Below are 23,673 nucleotides of genomic sequence, written 5' to 3' on the forward strand. Positions count from 1 at the left end.
CTGTTTATAAAGGTTTTAATATCAGTATAAATAGGGCACAGTTACAAAAAACTGCAAGACTGGAGCAATGGAATTTTGACGTAAAAACCTTAAATGAGGCCTTGCTCTTCAGAAACACACACAACACACAGACTGCAGGGTGAAGGGAAGGCGTGAGCACACATACACCATCGTGCCTTGAACCATTCAGTACAAAAATAGCAGTAGAAAGATGGTCTCTGAATTGCTGGCTGATCCCTTGGGTGTGCCTTAGCTGGACTCCACGCAGGAGACGCAGATTGCACCTTGTGTTAGGAGCAGAGTTAATGCCCAGCAGAAAGCATCTCCTCTCTCCACCCAGCCACAGCTTCCCCAGCTGAGGTACAAGCTATAAAAATAAAGGTTTTGACTGTTCAATGCTTGTACCCAGCCAGGATGCTCTGGCAGACAGAGCGAGCAGACTGTGCACGTGGGCTGCTCATGGAGAGCCAGCTGGGCTCTCCTTACATTCACTCTGCTCCTGGGTGGCAAGAGTTCCATGGGATCTCGCTGCTCAGGTGACACCACTGCCCACACCTGGCCTCCCTCCCTTCCCAGTCCTCATTACAGCTCTGCCAAAGGTGATGCCTTCTGTGGTGGATGTGAATTGTTCCGCTGCAAGTCCTGACAAGGGAGGCAGGGCCAGGACAGGATCTATCTCTGCACGTGCCGGACAAAGGCCTGCACCAGCTGAAACAAGGGCTCCTGCCCCTCTGGACCCAGCTTGGAGGCAGACTTTCCTTGGGGAGAGGGAAGGACCCCGCTGGCAGGTGAAGAGGGACCACCCCGGCGGAAGTAACGGGACAGGCTGGAGAGCAGTGTACTCTGAAATTCAAGAGTGTAACAAGTCAACTTTGTTCCATCACACCCCCTCTCCCTCTCCCAGCCGGGTGCTGTGGCACAGGAACGTGCCAGTATGAGCAGCCCAAGGCTGTTCAGTCATGCTGGGAAATGGGCAGCCACAGACAAGACACGCTGAACAGTGAGAGGACAGCACAAGGTGCTCACCAGCTCCGAGCTGAGCTCCTGCTTCATCCGCTGCTTGTCCCGGGGGTGCACGGCCGGGTCCCGCAGGTACCGAACAGCCTGGGAGATGAGCAGGTAGAAACAGTTCTCCATTGTAAACATGAGCAGAGACCTGGGCAAAGAAACACAAAGGAGCCACAAAGGTCAGCACGCTGATTTCCAGGTCAAATAGTTAAAACAGATGTAGGAAGATACACAAATGCCTCTAAACTCCAGTTCTGATCTGAGGAGCTCGGACTGCTACTTGGCTGTAACTACATCAAGCAACTAGAAACTTACTTGAGGGTTTTGGTTCCCTCTTGCATATTCAGCCCTGCAGCCTGAGGGAAAGGTTCTTTCTTCTTATCCATCTTCAAGGGAAAAAAAGACAGGCATTAGAGACAGGAGATAGGAAAGAACTACTCATGCTCTTCAGAGCCTCAGCTGAATGAGCGCTCTGGGATCACTGCAACTGCCGTGCTCCCGGACACAGAAAGGGTCAGTACCTCTCCCAGCATGTTCAGGGCCACGTTGACTGTGGCAAGGAGGGTCCCAAAGGAAGGTGCAACATCCGAATCAAAGGCTGGTGTGGTGAAACTCAAGACAAAGAGCACGTTGTACTCAGCAAGGTCCAGTGACTATGGAGGAACAGAAAGAGAAGTGAGCCCGGGAGGCCATGAGTATGGTGTTGCCATAGGAACAGGAATACCCAGTCCCTTATCACACCTTTTATATGGAGAAACAGAAGCACTGTGATAATTTCTCAAGTCTCAGGTGTGCAGCTGGAGCAGTAAAGTGTCCTGCACAGCACTGCACAATCAGACTCCATTGCTCTCCTCTCACAGCTGCCATCACTGGCACACCAAAGTACTGGCTGCTCCCAGAGGCAGAGAAGAATGTTCCCTACCCAACAGTTAGCAGCAGGACACTGCCAGAATAAAGGATTAAACCTTCCTTTTTTGAACCTGGAGACCAGGCATTGGGTCACATCACCATGGGAGGATGACAAGAGGATTTTTCCTGTAGAATACTGAACGTACAAACCAACTGGGTTATTGTCTGCTCCAGTAAGGTCACACATACACAGCCGTGTGTAGATCACACAAAAGCTCAGCCAAGTCTTCCCTTCACACTGTGCAGTGCCTGATTCCCAAGGCAAATTCCTTGTCTCCTGCCTTCCTGCTCTGTGCAGAGCAGCAGACAGGTATACAGTGGGGTCACTGTATCAAGGACACACACATCCAGAATATCCCTGGAAATGCTGGAAACTCCCCCCTTTGGAGCACCCACCTGGTCAAGGAGGATCTGGCAGACATCAGGGGTGAAATGGCGCAGGGCAGCGAGAGACTTGCTGAGGATTTTGAGGAGGCTGTACTGCACTGTGAGCAGGGCCTTCTGCTCTGCTGCCTCTGACTCGGGGCTGGGGTGTTTGGAGGAGGCCTGAGGATTACGCTGCACTCGGGGAGTCACGCTCGATGGAAGGGAATCGCCGTTTTTTGTCTGTGGAGAAAGCAAAGAGAAGGTCTTGAATACAGATGGGATTGTTTTGCACTAAGACAAATGTTTAAAGAAAAAAATACGCTGTGAACAAAGAGAATGAGGAAAGAAGGCACCCAAAGTCTGTCACTTGCTGAGAATCTACAGTTGGTGTGGGCTGGGGAGACACTGCATTGCAGGGAGGCAGCTGCAGAGGCTGTTTGGATTCCACACTCAGGAAAAAGAAGGATCAACACACCAAGCCTGAGCCATGCTGAAGGAACACTGCAGCAGCAATGCATCATCTCCACCTTGTGCATCTGAAGATGTCCCAAGAACAAGAACCATCTTCCTTTAACAAATTAAGTCAAATTAAGGACACCAGTGGCTTAATTAATAGTGGCACTCCAGAGTCCTACAGCAATGCAGCCTCCTTATAACAACAGGCCATTCAGCACAGACTGCTGGATATCTAGGACTGGCTTTATACAGTCCAAAGGTTTTCAGAGTCCAGACTCTCAGCAGTTTTTTTTTTTCTGTGAAGAAATACAAATCCTAACTGTTGATGGCTGTCAATAATCACCACGAGGATTATCAATAATCCATTCAATATCCAAGACCCTTGATAATGAATAATGCATGATCATGCAACATTTAAAGTTTGGTGTAGGATCCTCACCTGCAGGTAGTGCTGGAGCATTTTACGGCTGTGCAGGAGGGAGGTACAGGCCTGGCACAGGTAACACAGATTCACCTGAAAGAAATAAAGTCAGGGAGAAATCTCATAAAAGCTGAAACCCTGTCTGTTCACTGCCACTGCTGGAAGCTAGAAAATCCAAACATAGCACTGTGATCATAAAAGATCCAGGCAGTCTCCTAATTTCCCAGTATTTTTTTGAAATCACCTGGCACTAAGAACTGAAAGTAAGCCACTGAATTACCCAATTGACTTTACCAAGCTACCACTTCTCTCTCTCCCAAGTTATATTTCCTTACTTGAGACAAGGTACTGACAGAATGGGCAGTTAAATAACCTCAGCTCTAATTCCCATTAAAGGACTAGTAATAAAAAAGTGATATAGTGTCATTTTCTCTTAAGACAACTAAATCCCTGCACTCCAAGGCAATGCATTTTCCACAGCAATACCCTGACTCCTACCTGCATGTCCCCCATAAGCTGTGGCAGGTGGAAATGCCACTCCTTTGTGAAATTTGAGAGCTGAAGAATGAAGCCAACAGTGTGATCAGCCTCTTCCAGACAGGCCAAGCTCTGCACGGTCCGTACTGCATTCAGGCACTGGGAAGGAGAGAAAAGTGAATCAGGGCCATGACAGGTAAGGGACAGATGGGGTAACATCCCATCCTCCTCTCACAGCTATTTCCACTGCAACCCTTCCCAAGGCAGCAGTGACTTTTCAATGCATCTGCCCTTTCTGACCCATTTCCACTGCTGTTGGAACAGAGGAGCCAAGTGAAGCATAGAGGCAGTTTGTGGCACACCTGAAGGATCCTCTCTTGATGGACACCCACGAAGTCCAGTGCTTCTGTCAGGAAGTTGTATCTCAGTGTTTTGAGAAGACGTTCCATCAGGGACATGGAGAGGCGATAGACCCCGGGCCAGGAGGGGGCATCCAGGGACTTCCGGGATGAAGCAGATGTCTGAACAAATCACATACAAAAATAAGTGACTTCTTTTCCCTCCACACCGTTCTGGCAGTCTCCAGCCACAGCCTGCAAGGGCATGGGAAGCTCTCTGGGTGCATTCCCAGCTGGAATGAAGGAAGCAGCACCCACCTGAATGGCTCCATTTGTGCTGAGCTGGTACACGCTCAGGAGGGGCAGGCAGACACTCTGGGTGACACCAGCTCCAGCCATTGCTGCTGCTCCCTGCAAGAAGAGACTGCTGTTGGGATCTGTGCCTCTGTTCTCTGAGACTGAAGAGACTTGTGTTGCAGTAGATATTTCTGTCCTTTGCACTGTCACCACCCTTTTAAAGAACTTTCATCTACGTACACCTCTGTGTTGTTAAAACTTCAACATCAAGAAAAGCAAAATCAAGCCTGTGTAACTGTACTCAAAGTTTCATTTATCACCTGCTCTGGTATGTACAAAATCTTTGCAAAGGGGTTTGGAACAACCTTGTTTTCACCCAAAACCCCACTCAAGTTGAATTTAAAATAAATAACACTTGATTAAAACTAATGAAGAAGCAGGTTCCGACACTCAATGCTGGTTTAACGAGGGGGCATAGGGGGCATTTGCATTGCAGGATCCATTCAGTGAAAGTGCCTGCTCTAAATGACAGGTCTGGCTGGCTGGCTCAGCTTTTCCCAGGCATCCCACTGTGGAGAACAAGGCACACTAAGCAGGTGTACATACAGGACTTGCTGCTTGCCATCCTCCAAAAAATACCCCTTTATCTACAGCTCATCATTCAGCTGCATCACAGACAGGATAATGAGATAAAAAATGAGACAGACTTCTCTTATTTAAAGTGTACAGCTATGCACTCTCACTTCTCTGCATCTCTCACCTGCTGAGTCCTTGCTAAGGTGAGCAGCAAGTGTAACGAGGCCTCTGTGAAGTGAAGGTTTTGTTTAACTCTCAGGCTGATCTCCAGTGCAGCAAAGATGGTAGGAAGCACAGGGACTTTCCTAGTAATCTGCAGCCAATAGTCTCCATCTTCATCCACTTCACAGAGCTCCTTAGCCAGGTGCAGACCCAGAACACACACCTGCAGTGACAAGGAAAGACAGGTAGGTACAGGGCTGTACCAAGGAAAATCTCAAAAGCACAACGTAAAGTTCAAACATTCTTAGAATCACAAATGAAGGCTCCTGGTATCCCTTACATTATACTCTGTACATGTCTTGGCTGTATTAGCACTCATGAAAATGTTTTTTAGGACACATCTGAAGAAGAGGCAGCAACAGCCAACTTCCCAGACTGATGTGAGCCAAGAAAACATCGAGTAATTCTGAAATAAAAACTGCTGAAACTTCCTTTGAAGGCAGCAGGGTACAAGGGTAAGTTGTTCCAAGCATCATGAAACTTTTGTCTAGAGAGAGGAGACAAGACTGCAGAGCAGAAGAAGAGGTCCTTTACCCCGTCTCGCTGGTCCTTGTGCTTTACTCGGGAGGCATCGTCAGTCTCCATGCTGTCCTTGTCATCTGCAGCATCTCCCAAGGTCAGGCTGTGCCGAGTCTGGTCCAGAAGAGCAATGACCTCATCCTGGAGTGTCTCACACACACTCAGCACCAGCTGGGGGTACTGGGGGATGTCATTCACTGTGACACACACAACAGACACCAGTTAACACACAGTCCTTGTACTCAGCTTTCCAGTCTAACTGGTAACATCACTGAGCCACATTGCTTGGAATTAGCATTCATTCTGTTCTCATTTCAAAACCTACAAAACAATGTGAGGAACTGTGACTAAGTTAGATATTTATGTCTAGGATATATTAAGGGATTGCATTCATCTCAATAACAAAACCATGTAGTTTTTGTCATACAAAGTCATATAAGCTCACGACACGTCAAAACACAAATCAAGCACTACTATGGACAGATTATTCTACCACAGCAATTCCCACCCACTGCTCCAGACTGCTGGTATCAGCCTATGCAGATTGGGTGCAGTCCATGATCTGTGAATCCATATAAATACTACATTATTATCAAAACCATTATAAAATTGTCCCACCTTTTACCAGCATGACTAGAAACCTCAAATTCAACAGCAAAGAAAACAATTAAAATTGTTTTCTTTAAACAACCAACCCTCCACTTTCTACTTATTTTTCAAAATGAACAGGTTTGCAGAGCCAAAGCAGTGGGACAAGGAACACAGACAAGTAACCTGACACACTTTTAATCACAGTTGCCTTTGTATGTGTTGCACAGAGAAATATTGCCCAGATTGCACTGAGGGTCTTCAAGTGCCACTGCAATGCCAGATGCCCCACAAAGGACAGGAGTAATGACCAGACTGGTTTCTGTGGCTTGTAACAAAATGTACCCTTTCTTGTATTTGAGTCTTTTGTTATCTCTAACTAGAAATCCATGTCAGAATCTAAGCTCTACAGTCATCCTGAGAGAGCCTGACTTACACATCCACTGAGCTGTTTCCAAAAACACACAGGAACTAAACTGATCAAGCAGAGGTTATTGTCAGGGAAAGACAAGGCAAGACATGGACATAGAGTGAACGAATGATAAACCTCACCTCTTTCCAAAACTAGCTAAAGAAAGGAAGAAAAAAGGAGACAAGTCCCACAGGCTGGTGACTACATCCAGCACCCTGCACTACTACCAGCACCATGTGTTTATCTTACACATGCTGGGTGTAAGGCTTGTTCAGCCCTGGCACCTCGACAACCTGCACATGCACCACCTCACCTTTCATCTCCTTCATTTGCAGAACAGTGATAAGAGCTGAGAACACTTTGGCTTTGGTTTTCTCCATCATCTGCTGATCTGCCTGTAGTACTCCCTCCAGAATCTGCGTCAAGGAGTTTATGATTTTATCCACAGAACTCAACTCGCTGACAACAAAAAGGGAGAGCTCTTCAGATTAGACAGGATCCCTCAATAAATATACTGACTTGAATGAGCTGTGCGGATCATAAGCTATATGATCCCTAAAAATAAAAGCAGTTCTTCAAAGTAAAGTTTAAGTCACCACCTGGATCTCACTAAAGACATTCCACAGAATGAGAGAATGCATTTTCCCTTCATTGTGAGAATCAGAGTGAGAAAGCAGGACTAACATCACAAAAGCTCTTTTGCTACTTTTCACCAGCAAGCAGGAAACCAAATTAACTGTATTGCTACTAGAGATTTCTCACAATTTCAGCAACAACCAAGAGACATTTGACATTCCAAAAGAGAATTCAATGATAAGGCTTCAATTTTTTCCCCAGATCAGTAAGGGATTCTCACTAGAGCAAAACACTCCAACATAATCTCCCAAACTTTTATTCAAACATGACCTCCCAAGTTTTTATTTCTAGCAGTGACTAACAATTATCCAAACAAAATACCTACCTTTTCCACTGCTTGAGCAGGATCAGAAGAAGGGTACACAGCATAGAGCCCAGCTGCAGACAGGGCACTGACATGGGAACCTGGAGCTAAGGAGAAATACTGTAAGAGTTACAGCTGGAACAGTCACAGGTAGAAACACTTCAGAAATGCTCAGCCCAAGCACCACCACCAAATGACCAGGTTTGTTCTTCAGCAGAACTGAGGGGACCAGAGCCAGGACGCTCGCAGGGTCATTTAGTGATGACAAGAATGACACATACAAAATAAAGATTTAAGCAGCTCATCAGTGGAGAGAGAGACTGCTTCAGCTCTTTTTCACAGGATCTAAAACCCCCTATGATTACAAGCATCTGCAGAAATAGTGCAAAGAAGATAATAATTAGGAAATGAAAGAACTGATAGAAAGCAACACCTACCAAAACCCTGGTGCCATTTAGCACATCCAGAAACAACTCCTGATGAACTGCAGAATCAGTCAGATGCATGATATCAGCCTAAATCAACAAGATAAAGATCAATCAGCACAACAAAAGGTGAATCTTCTAAGCAGGCTAAAATCAGTTTACTGTTTTAATTTGTTACTTTAAGAATCCATCAATATTATAGCTGCTGAGTTTTACAGAAATCACTTTAGTCCTACATTACCATTGAAAAGAAGCTGGCAATGACTAATTGCTTAATGGTGCATCCCTATGTCACTCAACACAGGAAAGGCTTTGCAGCTTTTGTCAGGACTTAGAAACCTTCTAAAAATTATTTACTACCTCTGTCCTCTGCTGAGAGGACAATATGCTCATTTTGATCAAACAGCAAAACACAACCCTGCTCATGCCTGCACCCTGCTCATGCCAACCCATACTGTGTTCACACACACAACAAAACTGAAAGAAAAAAACAGTGAATTCTGCTTAGCAGGCCTTAGGAAGCTGCTGACATTGTATTATTTAAAATGTTCATTTCAGCCTCTCCTGCAGGGTAAGAGGCAGCCCTTACATGGCTTGTGGAGATGATGAGCAGCATCCGCCAGGCTGAGATGAGCATTTGATACTCGGTGACAGAGGCACAGCTGCTGCCCTCGGTCTCTGCCACGTGCTGTGCCAGGGATTTCACGTACTCTGACCAGTAGGCAAAGCGCTTTTTGGTGGAGAAATTCTTCAGCGTGTCTTTCAGGGACTGATCCAGTGAGCCCCTGACCAAATCAAGAGGAGAAGTTATCTTCATTTATTCTTGGGTCAGAAAATATACTTCTTCTGAGATTCAGGGAGGAAAGCCAAGGACACAGCTTGCAAGGGAAGGTTATTCCACATATTTGACCTGTGCAGGGAATCCCACTTTTTGCATCAAATATGAAGGAAAAACATGGTCCCTGAATAAAAATCTATAATTTTTTTACAACAGATTTTAATTAATCCTGACGTTTCAACAGATGTTACTTTCAGGAAAACAAATCAGGTAGGAGAAAACAACTAAATGTGATTCCATCACTACAGGTTTACTCAGCTTAGTTGACAATTAAGTTTTAATAAATACTGTATATTCTTATTTCAGGATACAAGGAAAATACCAATGCATTCTCACCTAAAGGCTGCAGAAGAATTGTAATATCTTTCTGCAATTAGTGATTACAAGAATCTCGAATGTTTGTCATGTGTTCATGAATCACCTCCAGATTTTCACAGGATTATATGTGCTTTGCCCATCAAAGCCCATATGGTGTATCAAGAGTTAACACACAGTTTAGATAACTAAAAAGAACAGGGATGAAGGAGAGACTACCAAAGACTCACTTGACAACATAGTAGATCTCCAAGCAGATGATTTTCATTATTAAGGCACAGGTATCCAGGACACTGAGCTATGAAGACAAAAAACCAAAACACCAAGAAAAAAAAATCAAACTCTGAGCTCTACAGGGTAAGTGAAATTATCCCTACCCATTCACTTGGGATGGCTGATACTCCAGTTCTGCAGGAGACTTATTTCTCCCACAATAGCAACACTTATGCTATTTTGACCACAGACTGCTGACAATAGGGACAGAATACTGTGCTCAGAGTTTGAACTCTTCAGTGAGAGCACAGAACTTTCAGAATGAAAGAAAAAACTCGCACAGAAAGGAAGAACAAGAACCTAATAAATTCCTCCATACCAGTCAGCCTGAGTCCAGATTATGGATATACTTCAGACAGCACACTTTGTACAGTGAGTGTTACCATAGCTGCCACACAACTATTTTCATTTCATATGTGAATAAATAGCAGAGATTTTCAAAAGACAGTTCACAGCTGCCCAGTCTCTGAAAAGTCAGACAGCATTCACTTCATCTTCTGCATTTGTTTAACCTACTTGGTCACAGCTCCTTTTAGGAAGCTGCAAGCAGAGGGAACAGCCACACAGATCACTTAGAAGCCTTTTCTGAGAAGTACATAAATCCCTTCATTTTATTTGGATGTAACTCACCTCTGATGATTCAGAAGGTGGAGGAAGGGTCCCAAAGAGGGGATTAGTTAAATTTTCCCAAAACTTTGGCCTAAAAGACATAAACAAAAGTATTATCAGTTATCTGCCTCATGCCACATGCTTAGCAGCATTCTGAGTGTCCCAAACTTTGTAGAAAATATGCTTTGGTAAATGAAATAAAAATATATTTGCTTCTGACACACTGGGGCTTCTCATCTTCCACACTCAAAGCCAACACACTACGTACCCTCACCACACACTGACTAAGATGTAAATGTCCCTGAAAAGTCTGATAAACCACAGAAAGAGTGTTTTGGAAAAGAGGAAGGAAAATGCCTTGTCGAGGAACACCAACTCACTTTGTCCTCAGCACGAGCATGGCGCTGTCACGACGGTCCTGCCACAGCGCGTGCAGGAAGGCGATGGCAGCACGGTGCAGGAGGGGAGGGCACCAGTACCTCTCCTGCTGTTTGGAGTCAATCAGCTCTAACACCACTTGGAGGCAACTCCACTCCCCCAAGCTGAATTCCTAAAGCAAAAGGAGACAAGAGGTTACAGGAGGTTATAATGCTGGAGAATTATATTGTCCATTGTACACAAATTTTTAGCTTTCTCAATGCCAGAGTGTCATGAACAAGTGTTTTAAGGTTGCTTAAAGAACACACACAGAGTGAAGAGAGCAGGTCACGGGCACCCTTGGTCTTAGAAGATGTTCTGTTGCTAACTCAGTATCTGCCTTGAAATACTGGGGAAAGCTTCTCTTTGGTTACAGGAAAAAGCAAAACTAGGACAGCACCACATCCATTAAACACAAGCACAACCTGCATTTATCTCTACATTAAGACATCAGGTTACAAGTAAGAACTATCAGATTTTAGCATCCAGTGCCATAATATGCAAAAAAAAAATGCTAATGAGTCCTCAGGCAAGTATCTGCTATTGTACCTTTGACCCATCACTGCCATCCTTCACTTCCAAGTTCAGGAACAGCTCAATGAGCCCAGGTTGTGTCTCCACTGCAACTGTGAGGAACTCCAGGATCATGACCTTGATGCGCATGTCCTCGATCTTGCTCTGCAGGTGGGTGAGGAAGGCGTCGCGGATGGCAGCAGCATCACTGCCCAGGCAGGCATACACAGACATGGGAGCAACCTGCCCATGGAAACAAACATCACATGGGGAAAATAAACATGCTGTACAGAATGCCTAATTCTACATAAAAGGTGATTGTATTGAAACTCAAAAATACTTAATATTGAATCTATCAAAGTAAACTGTCATTAAGCACGAAGAAATGTGACAAGTGATCCAAACTTTCCTCTTGAGCAATTCTGCTCTATCCTCACCTATTTCTCAAAGGTTACAAAAGAAATAGAAAAGACAAAGGAAAAAACAGTTTCGGAATTACATTTCTTGAAATAAATAAGCTAATATCTGGATTTATATGCTTTTAGAAAGCTACAAATATTCTAACAGCAGACAAAAAGAGTAAGTGTAGAAGGCTTTGTAAGTCTAAAGTCTACTTTTACCAAGTCCAGAAGTCTAAAAGTTGAAAGGTCCCAATAAAAACTTAAATAGGATACTCTTCTCAGTGAGATGGTACAATTCCAGGTAGGAAGGTCTAGGAATTGTATTTAAGAGTGTGACTAGAGAAAGTTGCTCAAAAATTGGGAAGAAAACAACTGGAGGTGCAAATACTTTGCAGAAAAAACCCCACTCATGGGATGCCTCTCAGTGAGTGCTGAGTGACTTCTGAAACAGCAGATCACATCAAAAAACTAAAGGATCATTTAGATGATTTTTTCATGTACCCTAACTTACAGCTGTCAGTCCACCCTGCTTCAAGTGACTTGCACTAAGCTCCCTGATACAAAAAAGCCTGAGGAGATTATCTGAAAAAATTTCAATGGTGGAATCAGTCACAAGGGGAGAAGCAAAGGAGCACTGATGTGTGTCTTATCTTACTGTAGCCAGTCGTTTGAGCAGCTGAATGGCCAGGCGTGGAAGTGCAGGGTCATGCTTGTGGTAGATGTATTTGGCCAAGACAGCAATAAGGTTGTTCCCATGAGCACCTGGAGAGAACACAAATAAAATCAAAGAGAAGAAACAACAAGATGTAACTATTTACCAAATAATGATTTCCACAGCAGAAGATGAAAACTAAGTTGGTCTCCCAAAAGAACATGGTATGGGTCCAGCCAGAGACATTAACAGCAGCTGATTTAATATATTCTGTAATTACAATAATCTCATTACAAAGCAGCAAACGATAAGCCCATGTTTGATTAATCCATTAAAAGCTGTCCCAGAGGGGAAGAATGCCTTAGAGGAGGGAGGAGAGGCATTCTCCCATCAGTAGCGACCACTTTTTGTAACCTTGAGTAGTGTTTGTGATGAGAAACACAGTGCCATTTGCAGATGACCCAGAAGCACAGCTCCCAGGCTACTCCAGGGAGCAGTACCCACCATGCTGAGTGAGTGCCTGCTCCAGGGGAGACACCACGCTGGACGGGGGCTTCAGCCGGATGACGTTGTTGGTAACGGAGAACGCCAGCTTAACTGTCTGGATCAGCAGCTGGCCTTGGCCTTGGGACTCATCACTGCTTCCAAAGAGAAACCAAAGTAAGGAACTGCATTCACAACCAACATTTATGAACTGCACAACATTCACAGAGGAAACTCCATCAGTTACAAGACATTTTCACTCAGAGCCAGCACACAGAAGCTGCCCGAGCAGCCACGCCCCGCTCACCTGCCGGACTGGGAGGCCATTACCATGTCAATGGTGTCCACCCCAATTCCCATGATGTTAATGACAGCTTGCCCTGCCTCCGTGTTGGCCAGGCTGAAGATGCACAAGGACTGCAGGCTGGGGGCATTGCTGTGACACAAACACAGGACAGTGTCACCAGGAGCACTTGAGGTGTTTTGCCACATTGCACTTAGAAAACTACCACAAAGTAGTCTCCTCATTTCTACATCCCCTTCCTTTACTCTCCCTTCTACTTTCACCAGAGCACACCAAATAGGAAAGTGGATGGCAGTCTGTCCCAAGAAATCTATGTACTCTTTTTTTTACCAGAAGTTCTAGAAACCAATGTGATTTGCTCCGTCCCTAATCTTTTGCTACCCTTCCTGTACTCAGTAATGCAGCAAAGAGCTGAAACCAGCACCACACAGCTATGCCAGCTCCCTCCTAGTCATTTGAATTCAAAAACTGAAACAAAATGACAGTGATTCCTGCACTGTAAACCAGGCTAGTGCAGGTGTGAGACCTCTCACCTGTCTTACCTGCTGCGAGGATCCATTTCAGGGCATAAGTTCAGTATAGCATGGATCAGCTGCAGAATTAGGCACCCTAAAACAGAGATGAAATGGACTACTCAGTTTTTGAAAACTTTTGCCTCGTTCCTAGTGTTTTCAAACAAATCACAGCATCTAACAAGGATGATACACAATGCAAATCCCAAATCAGGAGATACACAATGCAAATCCCAAATGGCTGCTAGAGAAAAGAAGGTAGGTGATCCCTTGTATTCCCTTCCCCTCATACCCCCCCTTTTAACATCCTTACCAATTTTCTCTCTCACTCCGTGAGAGTTGTATCTCCATTTGTGGTAATTTGGTAACATTTCCTTCAGAACAAACACGATGCAGGGCACCAGGCCTTGGCTCTGGGTGCTACCAAGTTGTCCCTAGGAGAAAAAGAAATGTTATTTAACCAGGAGGGGAACAAGAGAACTTTTGGAGGAAGATATTTCTTATTGTCTTTGAAGTGTGAGAAAACCATGGAACACGGAACATAGATTTACAAGCAATTTCTAGTCTTTTGTAGTCATCTGAGATGAGTCAAAATGTTTTTTTGTAAGAATCAGATCAAAGAAAGCACAAACAACATTGCAAAAGGAAAAGTCAAGCAAAGATTACTTAGAGAGCCCTGCTGCAAAGAGACTGATCTCAGACATGGCTGAGATCACTTTCACTTCTCAATCATAACAGCTCAGAGCTGGTGTCACACCAGAGCACTCCAGAAGCACTCACCCGGACAAGAGTTGTTACCAGGTTCAGGAAGGAGATGGTAACACTGTACTCGCCTTGGGGCTGTTCCATGCTCATCAAGAGGTTTCCATAGCCCCCAGCATTCATTCCCTCTGCACTGTGAAATGAGCAAGAGAGGTCATCACATGAATAGCAGGATTCTGACATGAGTGAGAGATGTCAGGTGCAGAGATTGCACACTGGCAAGAAGTTCTTATTGTATGTTATGAATTGATTAGGCAAAATAAATGGGGTGGGGAACACGGATACCTAATCATGTGATTCATACTGGACAGTGGATTGGCAACAAATGGCAAGAACCCCGTGTGGTGAAGGTCTGTCCAAACCTGCAAGAGAAGAGGTACAGATACTCCTTCTGATTCACATATAAATGTACTAGCTCTCACCAGCAGGTCCTTTCCTCACCTTGGCTGGCATCCGAGCAGCCAGGACTGTCAAGCAATTGACACAAGAAGCAATAACATCCACAGGGGGAGAGATTACAGTTGTTAGCCTATAAAAGAGAAACAGCATGCATGAAAAAAAGCACTGCCACCTGTAGTCTAGTCTGGTTTTTGAATCAAAAAGCTTCTTTCCCTCTCACTGAAGTACGCATATATAAAATTTAAGCAGATAAATACAGACACCAGAGTCAGCACTTTCAGTCTAGACTTGCCACCTCCCCCTCACACCTGAGTCAGATCAATTTACTGCCAGAACAAGGCTGGCAAGACAGCAGGTTGCTACAGCAAACAATAATTATACAGCTGAACATCAATTCCCAGGCAGTTAACTCTGGGAGGAGTTAATAATTATAACTGTTTTGAAACCCATGAGCTACTGCTTTAATGCTATGTTTTATCCCTGTTTCATGTAAATACAGGTACTAATCAAAATTACCTTTAAAGGGATAAAATTGCACACTTTTCAGGAAAGAAGTAGAAGAGGGGCCATTTCTGCTGTATTAAAACATTAATCTATGTGTAACCAGGAACAGTTTTGAGAGCTGAACGCCAGTCTTGGGGAATTCAAGCACTGACACACATCCTGTAAAGCTCTTGGCAAAATAAGTAATCAGTTATCCTTTGGGTCACTCTATCTGCTTAGGTACCTCTGCTGTCAGTGGCTCACCTCTGCAGGAGCATGTAGATTCGTGATGTGATTGGCAGAAGACAATCTGCTATTGACACATCAGTGCTGATGACTTTATGAACCAGATCAATTATGGGCTTGACCCTCTGGCAATGCTGAATCACGTCTGGGTAAAGAAAACCAAACATTAAAATAGAAAATTTTACTTCAGCAGTAATCAAGCCTGGAACAATGCACATTTATCTTACCATATATCTGCATGATTCAAAACCATCCATCTCCCATATCAAAAACCATTTGTTTATCTATCTCAGCTTTTCCCTCATCTATAGTGTATCTCATTACACTACATGCTCTTAGCCTTTTGCAGTGATTTTTACAGAATAATCATCATCAGATTTCTGAATAAGTATTCCATGCTCTTCCAAATGCACTCAGAGCTGTTCAGTCCTACTACTAACCTCAAACTGACACAAATTAATAATTATTTATTCTTTTTTACACTCCCAGCCTGTCTCACCTGCTGTTGACACAACATGGAGCAGCATCTCAATCTCACAGGTGAACAGAGTCCAGCTGCTGTAGGAATACTCCCACCGTACCAAATAAGCCCGATCATCCAGCATCACTTGGCCCACTGTTCCCTGAGGTATCCGTAGATTTGTTTGACCTAGTCCTTGATTGAAGAAGCAAGTAAAACAAAGTCACAGATTTACCCACAAATTAGAAGCCAGGTAAAGAAAAAGCTAAATTCCCCAAAGCATTTCAGTAAGAAAAGGTGAAGTGCAGTTTCCTTACCAAGAGGATAGAGGAGCTTTGGAGCCTGTCTTCGCCACAGTGTGCCGTCCTCATGGGAGATCACATCTGGAGGTTTGTGCTTGTACAGCTCAATATAGAAGGACATTTTATCCAGGAAACTGTATACCTGCATCAGAGAGAGCTTCAACAACACAGCCAAAGAGCCAGAGCTTCTTAAAAATTTATCAACCAGGTCATTTCCAGTAACAGGCAAGTTTACTTGAGGTGTACAATATCCTTCTACCATCAACCCTACCAAAACATTATTACACAGCCCTCATGTTCAGACAAGTCTCATCTAATGAATCAGGTAAGGACCACCTGAAAATTAGCATCTTAATCTTCAACCATTAAAGATTAAAATTTTTCTAAAAGCCAGAAAACAGCATCCTGCAACAGCACACAACTCTGAAGGAGCCGTGTCCACTGTTCTTAGACAAAGGCTTATGTCTGTTATCTAAGACTGCAATTGAGATAAGCACATGTAATGGAAAGAAAGAATCACAGAACATGTCATCCCTGACTCAAAATAAATCATCTCCAAAACACCAAGAGAGATCTTGTACCTTTTTTGCAGTCGATTTATCAGACACAAGGGCTTGGAGCAGCTGAAGGAGAGGAGTGAGAAGATGGGGGAACATTCCACAAACACTGTCTAGGATAATACCCAGACCTGCAGTAGGTTCCTGGTGGTGGAAACAGAAAACAAATGTCTTATTACTAAAAAGAAAAGCTAAAAGGGTCTCAGCATAAGGTTACAGTTCTATTTTAAGCTGTACATTTAACATTAATCATGCACAAAAGTATCACTCCAGTGACCGGAGATCACACTTGCACAGACTAAAGCATGAGGCAGCCTGCAAATATAAGGCAAGAAGTAAGACTGTAAGGCATTACATATCATCCTAATTCTGTGACAACAAAAAATAAGCACAATGCTTTTGCCAGCAGTTAGTTCAATCCTTGCAGCCCCAGCCCTGCTATCAACTATCACCTATATTAAAACTCGTTCCAGTATCCTTTTCAAGTGTAAAGCCAAGGCTGTACCTAAAAAGCAGGAAAGGGCAAAAGTAAATCAAAGATAGATGCAAATGAACATTTGCTCTTCAGGCCCTCTAGAAACCAACTCACTAAATACAACCAGGCTGTTCCTTTCCTAAAAGGGAATCTTTTATCAGGTCATAGTTATAAACAAGGTAGGTCCAACAAGTTGCAAACACACTCACCGTCTTCCAAAAGAGCTGAGGAATGCTGGAAGCTGCCAGAACTTCACATGCAGCATCAATTATATCCTACAAAGGAAGATAGGATGGAAAAAAATCAAAGCTACTTTACACAGAAGGATTTTGTTCCAACCAGGTTCTGCCATATCTTTCAAATTTAAGTTTCCATGTTTACCCACCAAGATGTAACTACTTTTTGGGAGCCAAAAAATACCAAACACACCCACCCCTAGACCACAACCTAAAGCCATGCTCTTCATCATTAATGAACTGGCCACAACAATCATGTCCACAATATCTGTAGAGGGCTGTAAAATGTCCAGTGCAACTCAGAAATGAAGTTTGTATTATTTCCATTGTTTTGGGAATAACACATCAACAATTAGCTTCATATCCATAAGACTTCAAATGCATGATGTGCTCTTTCATTACTAATCTGACAGTCTGTAGAGGTGTTTACCAGATTTGCATGGTGTAAATGCAGTAGGAAAACCAGCAAATCACTCATTTGGGTCTCCCTAAGCCACATAAAGCTTTCAAATTTGTTTAAAGCAAATTTGTATAAAGGATATTTGCATAAATCATGCACTTTTGCATAAAGCTTTTCAAATCTGCAGTCTGTAATGCAGGATTACAATTTAATAGGCAATTAGCATCAGTTATGACAGGTTATTTTAAATTATGTAACAAATGCAACAGGTCTTGGATGCTTACCTGCTGATTGCCCAATGTATGTAATTCCAGTGACGTCAGGACAAAGGAAAGAAGTCCATAAATACACATACAAGCTGTGCTGGCAGTACACTGCAAAGACAGAATACACAAGGCTGTTATGGAAAAGACTATGAATTACAAACACACTGTAACTCTACTCAGTCTGTCTTACACACCAAGTAACTGCCTTTTTTAGATATCCTTGCTGCAAAGGGGCAGCAAAACAGAGAGAAGTCGTTAGTTAAGCTCCACATTAACACAAAATATTTCACTGAAAGGGGAAGTGTTACCATTACCACTATCACTAGAAATGCCTTGCACGTATCAAAATAAAAAAGAAGCACTCAACATTTCTAGGAATCAAAAGGATTTGCTTTCACTGGCTTCTGTCTACAAAGCAGTTTACCCTAATACACCATGTTGTCTAATGAAGCTTTATACAGAGAATAGTGGAGAGGAATAACTACAGAGTTAAATCATCCAATACTCAAGATCCACAATGGCAAATACACTTATAGAGGCAAATCAAAAACTTTGATTAACTGGAGTCTATTCTGTTCAAGAGAGATGTAGTTCCTTGCTTTACACAGCTTTTCTTAATTCTCTGGACATAACAATCTGTTTTGCTCCAACTTGATTTCTGATCCTCACTGAAAGAAGATTAAGATGACAGAACATGCTTTACTGCCTGTTTGAAAAGAACATTGGTTCAATCAATCATCTGCTTCCCATCTGTACATCAGGAGCAGTTAGACCGTCAAAAGCTTACATGTACAACTGAAGAAACTCACATTCTTGCCCCCACTGCTGAGGGACCGCAGCAGCTTTGTCAGATACTGGAAGACATTCAGCTGGATAGCAGTGCTGCCCATCCTCCTGATGATGTTTGTGGACTCCTCTGGGTTTATGGTGTGACGGAGCAGAGCCCAGGCCAAAAGCACCGGAGCATGATGTGAGACATCCCCTAACTGCAGCAGCTGATTGTCCATCTCCTGCACAGAGACAAATCAAAAGCAAAATAACTGAGATCTGAAAGTAATTCATACTCAACAAGCACATAGCTGATTGTGTCCTTCTCAGGGTATGTAGATGACAGTTTCTACACTTGTCCAACAAGCACAAGGACCAGAAGTTGACAGACACAGCCTGGGTAATCACAGTAAGTTCTGTACTGTTAGGCTTGAGGAGGGGTTGGTTACTCTGCCAGTGTTTTACCTGGTGGATGTGCTGATTGCTGGCCAACTTGTGTTCCTCTGTCCTGTCATCCAAAGCGCGCTCATGGAGGGAGTCAATTTCCATGCCTTCCACCAGAATAAGAGCACTAAAGTAGCTACAAGCAGTAGGAGAATAAAAACAAGTAGGTCAGTAACTTTATTTGAGAATTCAGGTGAGGTTTTTTTTAACTATAAGAGGTCAAAAAGCAGCCTTTAGTTTGCTTTGTTCAGCTTTCTTTGAAGCAATAAGAAATTACAAGAAAGGAACTGCATATAATCCAAATTTTGTCTTGAAATGCTGGTACAGGAAAAAATACAATCTTCAGAACTACCTTTTCTGGTTGAACAGACAAAAAAGAGTCACTGAAATTTGAATACAGCTTTTCCACCATTATAACTCTCTGCCACCAGGAGGTATGGCAGGATTCTCATTCCCCCTTCGAGTCATGACCCACACAGAACAACGAAGATATAATTATAAATGCATTTTTTCCTGAGAAAAACAGTTGTTTTGCTCTGTACCCACATCACAAATACACACAACACTTACCCAATACGATCCACGAGGTGATCCATGCTCTCATCTACTAAATGTCTGTTGGTTTGTCTTGTGCCAAATCCCTGCTCCTTGAACATCTTTGCAAATGCCAGGAGCTCCTCAGGTGCCATTTCAAAGTATGCATAGTAGAGGAAGATGACTTCCAGGAGCATGGATTGTTCCCTAAGGCACTGCACAAACCACCGGGAAACCTGACGTTCTGTCTGCACAAAGGAAAGTTCCACCATCACAAGTCAAAGCTCACAAGGCAGCCAAAGAAGTCAGAAGCTGAGAAGTGTGGAGGCATTTCAACAGCTTGTGCAGCCAGCAACTGTGTCAATGGCAAGGAAAGCCACTCTAGGTCCAGAGAGATCATGAACAACTACACATAAATGGCTCTGTTGGCCCAGTGCTTTCCACAGATTTATTACAAGGAACAGTAAGTTTCACAAAACTCTGTCTCTGAGCAAAAGTGTGTTCTGTTACAGAGAAAACAAATTTTATGTTTCTTGGACCAGGAGAAATGTCCTGTTTAACTGCATCTGTACAGATGTATTTTCCAATACACTACATATAAGAAATTGCTTTATAAGATTGAGAAATAATAGTAAGAAACAAAATACCATGAGATTTCCATGTGTTTCCCATGTAGGAGCTTCTGCTTTGTACAGCGCTTCAAACTGTTTGCGGTAATTCGGAACGAGCTCCTTGTCCAACTTTTCAACACACTGGAAGTACTGTGCCTTAAAGAAACAAACAAGTCCATGAACTTCTCACATGCACACTGGTGGGCTTTTTGCACAAGCAGGGAATTACCCCACATTTGGCCTGTTTCAATGACATGATATCCTGTACTCACTGTGTAAGGGTGTCTCTCATCCTGGAAATAGGTGAGCAGGTGGAGGACGCAGCGCAGGATGCAGATCCTCTCCTCATAGTAGTAGTCAGCAAGCTGTGAATGTAAAGTGCCATCAATACCAACCTGGCACAGTGTCTAACTACCAGCCACCTCCCTCTCCCAACCACTGCCAAGGCCTTCACCACAGGAATACAGAGTTACTACAGATGGAATTTCAGCGGAGCAGTTCTGAATTTGAGGAAAATAACCACCACTTAATAAACATTACAGAACTCAATCTAGCATTGCCATAACGACAGGTCTATAATTACACTGTTGAATGAGAAAACATGGAAAAGAAAGGCAAAAAGACATCCCTATTACCCTCTGTCAGAAATGATCATCAATCTTGTCATGTCAGAGAGTGAAACACAAACCTACAAGCTTTGGAAAATAAGGCAGTTTACATCTACCCAGCTAAATTCCTTAATATCAAGCCTAAAATTTCATTTCTGTAGCAATTACTAACGCTCTTCAAGTCTACACGCACATCCCTCAATTTCAGAAGCGCTTTCTAAAAGCCATCCTTTATATGAAGGAATATTTCAATTATTTCAAGATTTTCCACAGAAATAAAGTAGGTTTGCTGCCAACAGATCTTTTCCACAGAAAATACAAATGGAAATGACTAACCTTCAGCATCAGAGCCTGACTCTGCCTTTCGTCCTGAAGAACTGTCTGTAAACAAAATACAACAAAATAAACAGCTACTGGAGAAATGCCTACTGACAAAACATATGTTCACAAAATGACTAAAAGAAAAGATAATTTTCTTTCATTTGGAAAGACAGATTCCAAAAGCAAAGTCGAACCACTCATTTTTAACTACGTATTTATTTTTCAGCCCCACTCTCATTCACAAATCTGTAGCTTTCCTGTATTCCTGTGATGGAAAGAGAGGCTGAGCTCCTGCAGAGCTCCAAGAAGGAAGAGATAAGACTGGATGCAGCTCCAGAGAAGAAAAGCTACAAAGCCATTTCCCAGTCAGAACTAGGATTCACATGTGACCATTTGCATCAAAAAACTACTGTTATTAAGGAAAGATGTGGAGTAAATAGAACATGGGTGCTATGGACCTTCAGGGAGTCTCTTGTTCCTCTGTAATCCTCCTGAAGATAAGATTGTAATAACTGCACACTCTGCTCTTCATCCAGACCCTGAACAAAAGAAAGAGAAATTATCTGAAATTAATAAAAGGCAACAGAATTCATTCAAGATTAATATCCTCTTCAAATACTCAGGCAGCTCTTCTCTTCAAAACAAATAACGTGCCAAAAGAATATTTTTGCACCAGGCAAATGCTTTAATCAGCACTTCTTTTAAAGCCAAATATATAACCTTTAATGTCACTGAGCTGCAGTTTAACTTCAGCTAAAGAAGCACCAGTCATTTAAATAAAGGTACCACCAGCCACTGAACTCTAAATTTCTGCCTTAAAGAAACAGAACCTTGCAGGTAAACTGAGAGGATTGTCAAATAAGGCAACTGATTTGAGGGACATCAGCTTTTTAGCTGAGCAGTTGGCCTGGAAGAACCCAACTCAGACCCATAGCAGGTGGCTGCTCCTGAAAAGGACCAGGAAAACCACAGTATCTCAAAGTTACTCATCACTTTGGAAGTTTGACCTAGAGCCTCAACATGTACTTTAGAACATCCTTTAGATTACTTTGAACTGAAAGGACTTTAAGTGTCTCTCTACTCAACATCATGAAGATTACTTCATTATCAGAATCCTGCAACAATTCATTCCAGGGATAAAAAATAATCCAAGAGCAGTTTCACTCACCAAAAACTTGCTGACTCTCAGACCCAACTCTTTTAGTGGAGCAGCTACATCTTTATCAGCTTTAATTTTTTCTGCTGAAGTTGTACTAAAGTGAAAAGAAATTTTAGTCATTAAAAACGCAGCAATCTCAAGAAAAATTAAATAGGCATAATTTTAAAGTTCTCCAATCTATCAGTTTAAACTGAACATTTGCTTCTTCCTCAGTGACCTTTCAATACTTCATACAACAAAACTCTGTAAGTTTTCTTTATCTACTAGGAAACTCCACATTTGAGATTCATTTCTAAAGGCAGGCAGTGACTGTACCTCGGTGGTTTGTAGTATGACAGTCCCTCTAACAGCCTCTGCCAGTGCTTGTTCAACTCTGCAGCAATCTGAGCCTAAAACAGAACCAAACACCACTGAACAGACTCCTCAAAGTGCATTACCAAACATCAGATCTGTTAAACTTCAGCAAAGAAATCCCCCCACCACAAAGAAGCAGGAATAACACAAGACAGGTGTCTATGGCTCAGAGTGATTCCAGATGCAGTACAGAACAGGCCAGGGAGCTGCACTGCCCATTCCTAGGGAGGGTGGGGAAAAGAGAGGCAATGGACTGGGTTTAGAAACATTTGGATTCCCAACCTCTGGCCAAATTCTTGAAAGCACAGGCTCCAGCCCTCAATATAAGACAGCAGTTGTACCACACATGAACACCCCAGGGCAATCCAGGCAGCAGCACTTGTGCCCACTCCAGAAAAGGAACCACCTTTTCCATACACCCTTCCAGGCAGTTCATGCAGCAGCTGAAAACAAGCAGTGGAAGAATGAACAAGTAGCAGAGGTATAGGAACAAAAATCATGCTGCGAAAGAAGGAAGGGCAGCAGAAAATGTTTTCACCAATATTCAAAGAGATGTACAAATGATGTGTTTGGCCACAGAGCCCAGTAAGTGATGGCCAAACCTGTTCTGCAGGGAATGAACTTACTGGTTCTCTTAAAGCTGATCTGCCCAGCAGAATTGTCCATAATTCTCTGCTGCTCCTGCAAACACAAGGAAAAGGTGGAGAGCATTTTAATGATGAATGTTATTCCAGGCTTCCATTTAGCTTACACTTTTCAAACCTACAATTAACTTGCAGCGAATGACACTGCGATGCAAGAAAAATGATTTAAGGAACATTAGCTTTTAGCTAATGAGTTTCACATGTCCTAGAAAAAACAAGGAAAAACCCAGGGAGGGTGACAACTGACATAGCAAGACCTGTGAATTCACATCAAAGCTTCACATTGATATTGGGTTACCAGCTCAATTTGATTTTGCTATCTGAACATTTAAGGCTCCTAAGAAGAAAATTAAAGCATAAAGCAATATTCTAC

General features: G+C 43.0%; 1 protein-coding gene across 1 annotated transcript in view; it reads right to left on the reverse strand.

The window, feature by feature from the left end:
- The window catches only part of NUP188 (nucleoporin 188), a 25,240-nt gene continuing 1,567 nt past the window's right edge, over positions 1-23,673 (reverse strand). The window contains exons 2-44 of the mRNA XM_053996253.1: positions 23,283-23,337; positions 22,618-22,691; positions 22,312-22,396; positions 21,602-21,682; positions 21,159-21,203; positions 20,487-20,579; positions 20,251-20,370; positions 19,640-19,851; positions 19,091-19,205; positions 18,667-18,867; positions 17,876-17,965; positions 17,165-17,230; positions 16,505-16,624; positions 15,939-16,065; positions 15,661-15,816; positions 15,180-15,306; positions 14,475-14,562; positions 14,319-14,395; positions 14,052-14,166; positions 13,585-13,705; positions 13,302-13,368; positions 12,763-12,891; positions 12,477-12,610; positions 11,976-12,082; positions 10,956-11,162; positions 10,370-10,539; positions 10,011-10,080; positions 9,338-9,405; positions 8,544-8,739; positions 7,967-8,044; positions 7,551-7,636; positions 6,903-7,048; positions 5,605-5,786; positions 5,033-5,233; positions 4,294-4,386; positions 4,000-4,158; positions 3,659-3,796; positions 3,179-3,253; positions 2,314-2,523; positions 1,530-1,661; positions 1,324-1,394; positions 1,027-1,156; positions 1-843 (exon numbers count right to left, since the gene is read on the reverse strand). Coding sequence (XP_053852228.1) covers positions 673-843; positions 1,027-1,156; positions 1,324-1,394; positions 1,530-1,661; positions 2,314-2,523; positions 3,179-3,253; positions 3,659-3,796; positions 4,000-4,158; positions 4,294-4,386; positions 5,033-5,233; positions 5,605-5,786; positions 6,903-7,048; positions 7,551-7,636; positions 7,967-8,044; positions 8,544-8,739; positions 9,338-9,405; positions 10,011-10,080; positions 10,370-10,539; positions 10,956-11,162; positions 11,976-12,082; positions 12,477-12,610; positions 12,763-12,891; positions 13,302-13,368; positions 13,585-13,705; positions 14,052-14,166; positions 14,319-14,395; positions 14,475-14,562; positions 15,180-15,306; positions 15,661-15,816; positions 15,939-16,065; positions 16,505-16,624; positions 17,165-17,230; positions 17,876-17,965; positions 18,667-18,867; positions 19,091-19,205; positions 19,640-19,851; positions 20,251-20,370; positions 20,487-20,579; positions 21,159-21,203; positions 21,602-21,682; positions 22,312-22,396; positions 22,618-22,691; positions 23,283-23,337 — 5,188 coding nt within the window. The 3' untranslated portion in view covers positions 1-672. The remainder of the gene's footprint in view (positions 844-1,026; positions 1,157-1,323; positions 1,395-1,529; positions 1,662-2,313; positions 2,524-3,178; positions 3,254-3,658; positions 3,797-3,999; positions 4,159-4,293; positions 4,387-5,032; positions 5,234-5,604; positions 5,787-6,902; positions 7,049-7,550; positions 7,637-7,966; positions 8,045-8,543; positions 8,740-9,337; positions 9,406-10,010; positions 10,081-10,369; positions 10,540-10,955; positions 11,163-11,975; positions 12,083-12,476; positions 12,611-12,762; positions 12,892-13,301; positions 13,369-13,584; positions 13,706-14,051; positions 14,167-14,318; positions 14,396-14,474; positions 14,563-15,179; positions 15,307-15,660; positions 15,817-15,938; positions 16,066-16,504; positions 16,625-17,164; positions 17,231-17,875; positions 17,966-18,666; positions 18,868-19,090; positions 19,206-19,639; positions 19,852-20,250; positions 20,371-20,486; positions 20,580-21,158; positions 21,204-21,601; positions 21,683-22,311; positions 22,397-22,617; positions 22,692-23,282; positions 23,338-23,673) is intronic.

This window comes from Vidua macroura, chromosome 21 (genome assembly GCF_024509145.1).
Source record: "Vidua macroura isolate BioBank_ID:100142 chromosome 21, ASM2450914v1, whole genome shotgun sequence".
Taxonomy (NCBI): domain Eukaryota; kingdom Metazoa; phylum Chordata; class Aves; order Passeriformes; family Viduidae; genus Vidua; species Vidua macroura.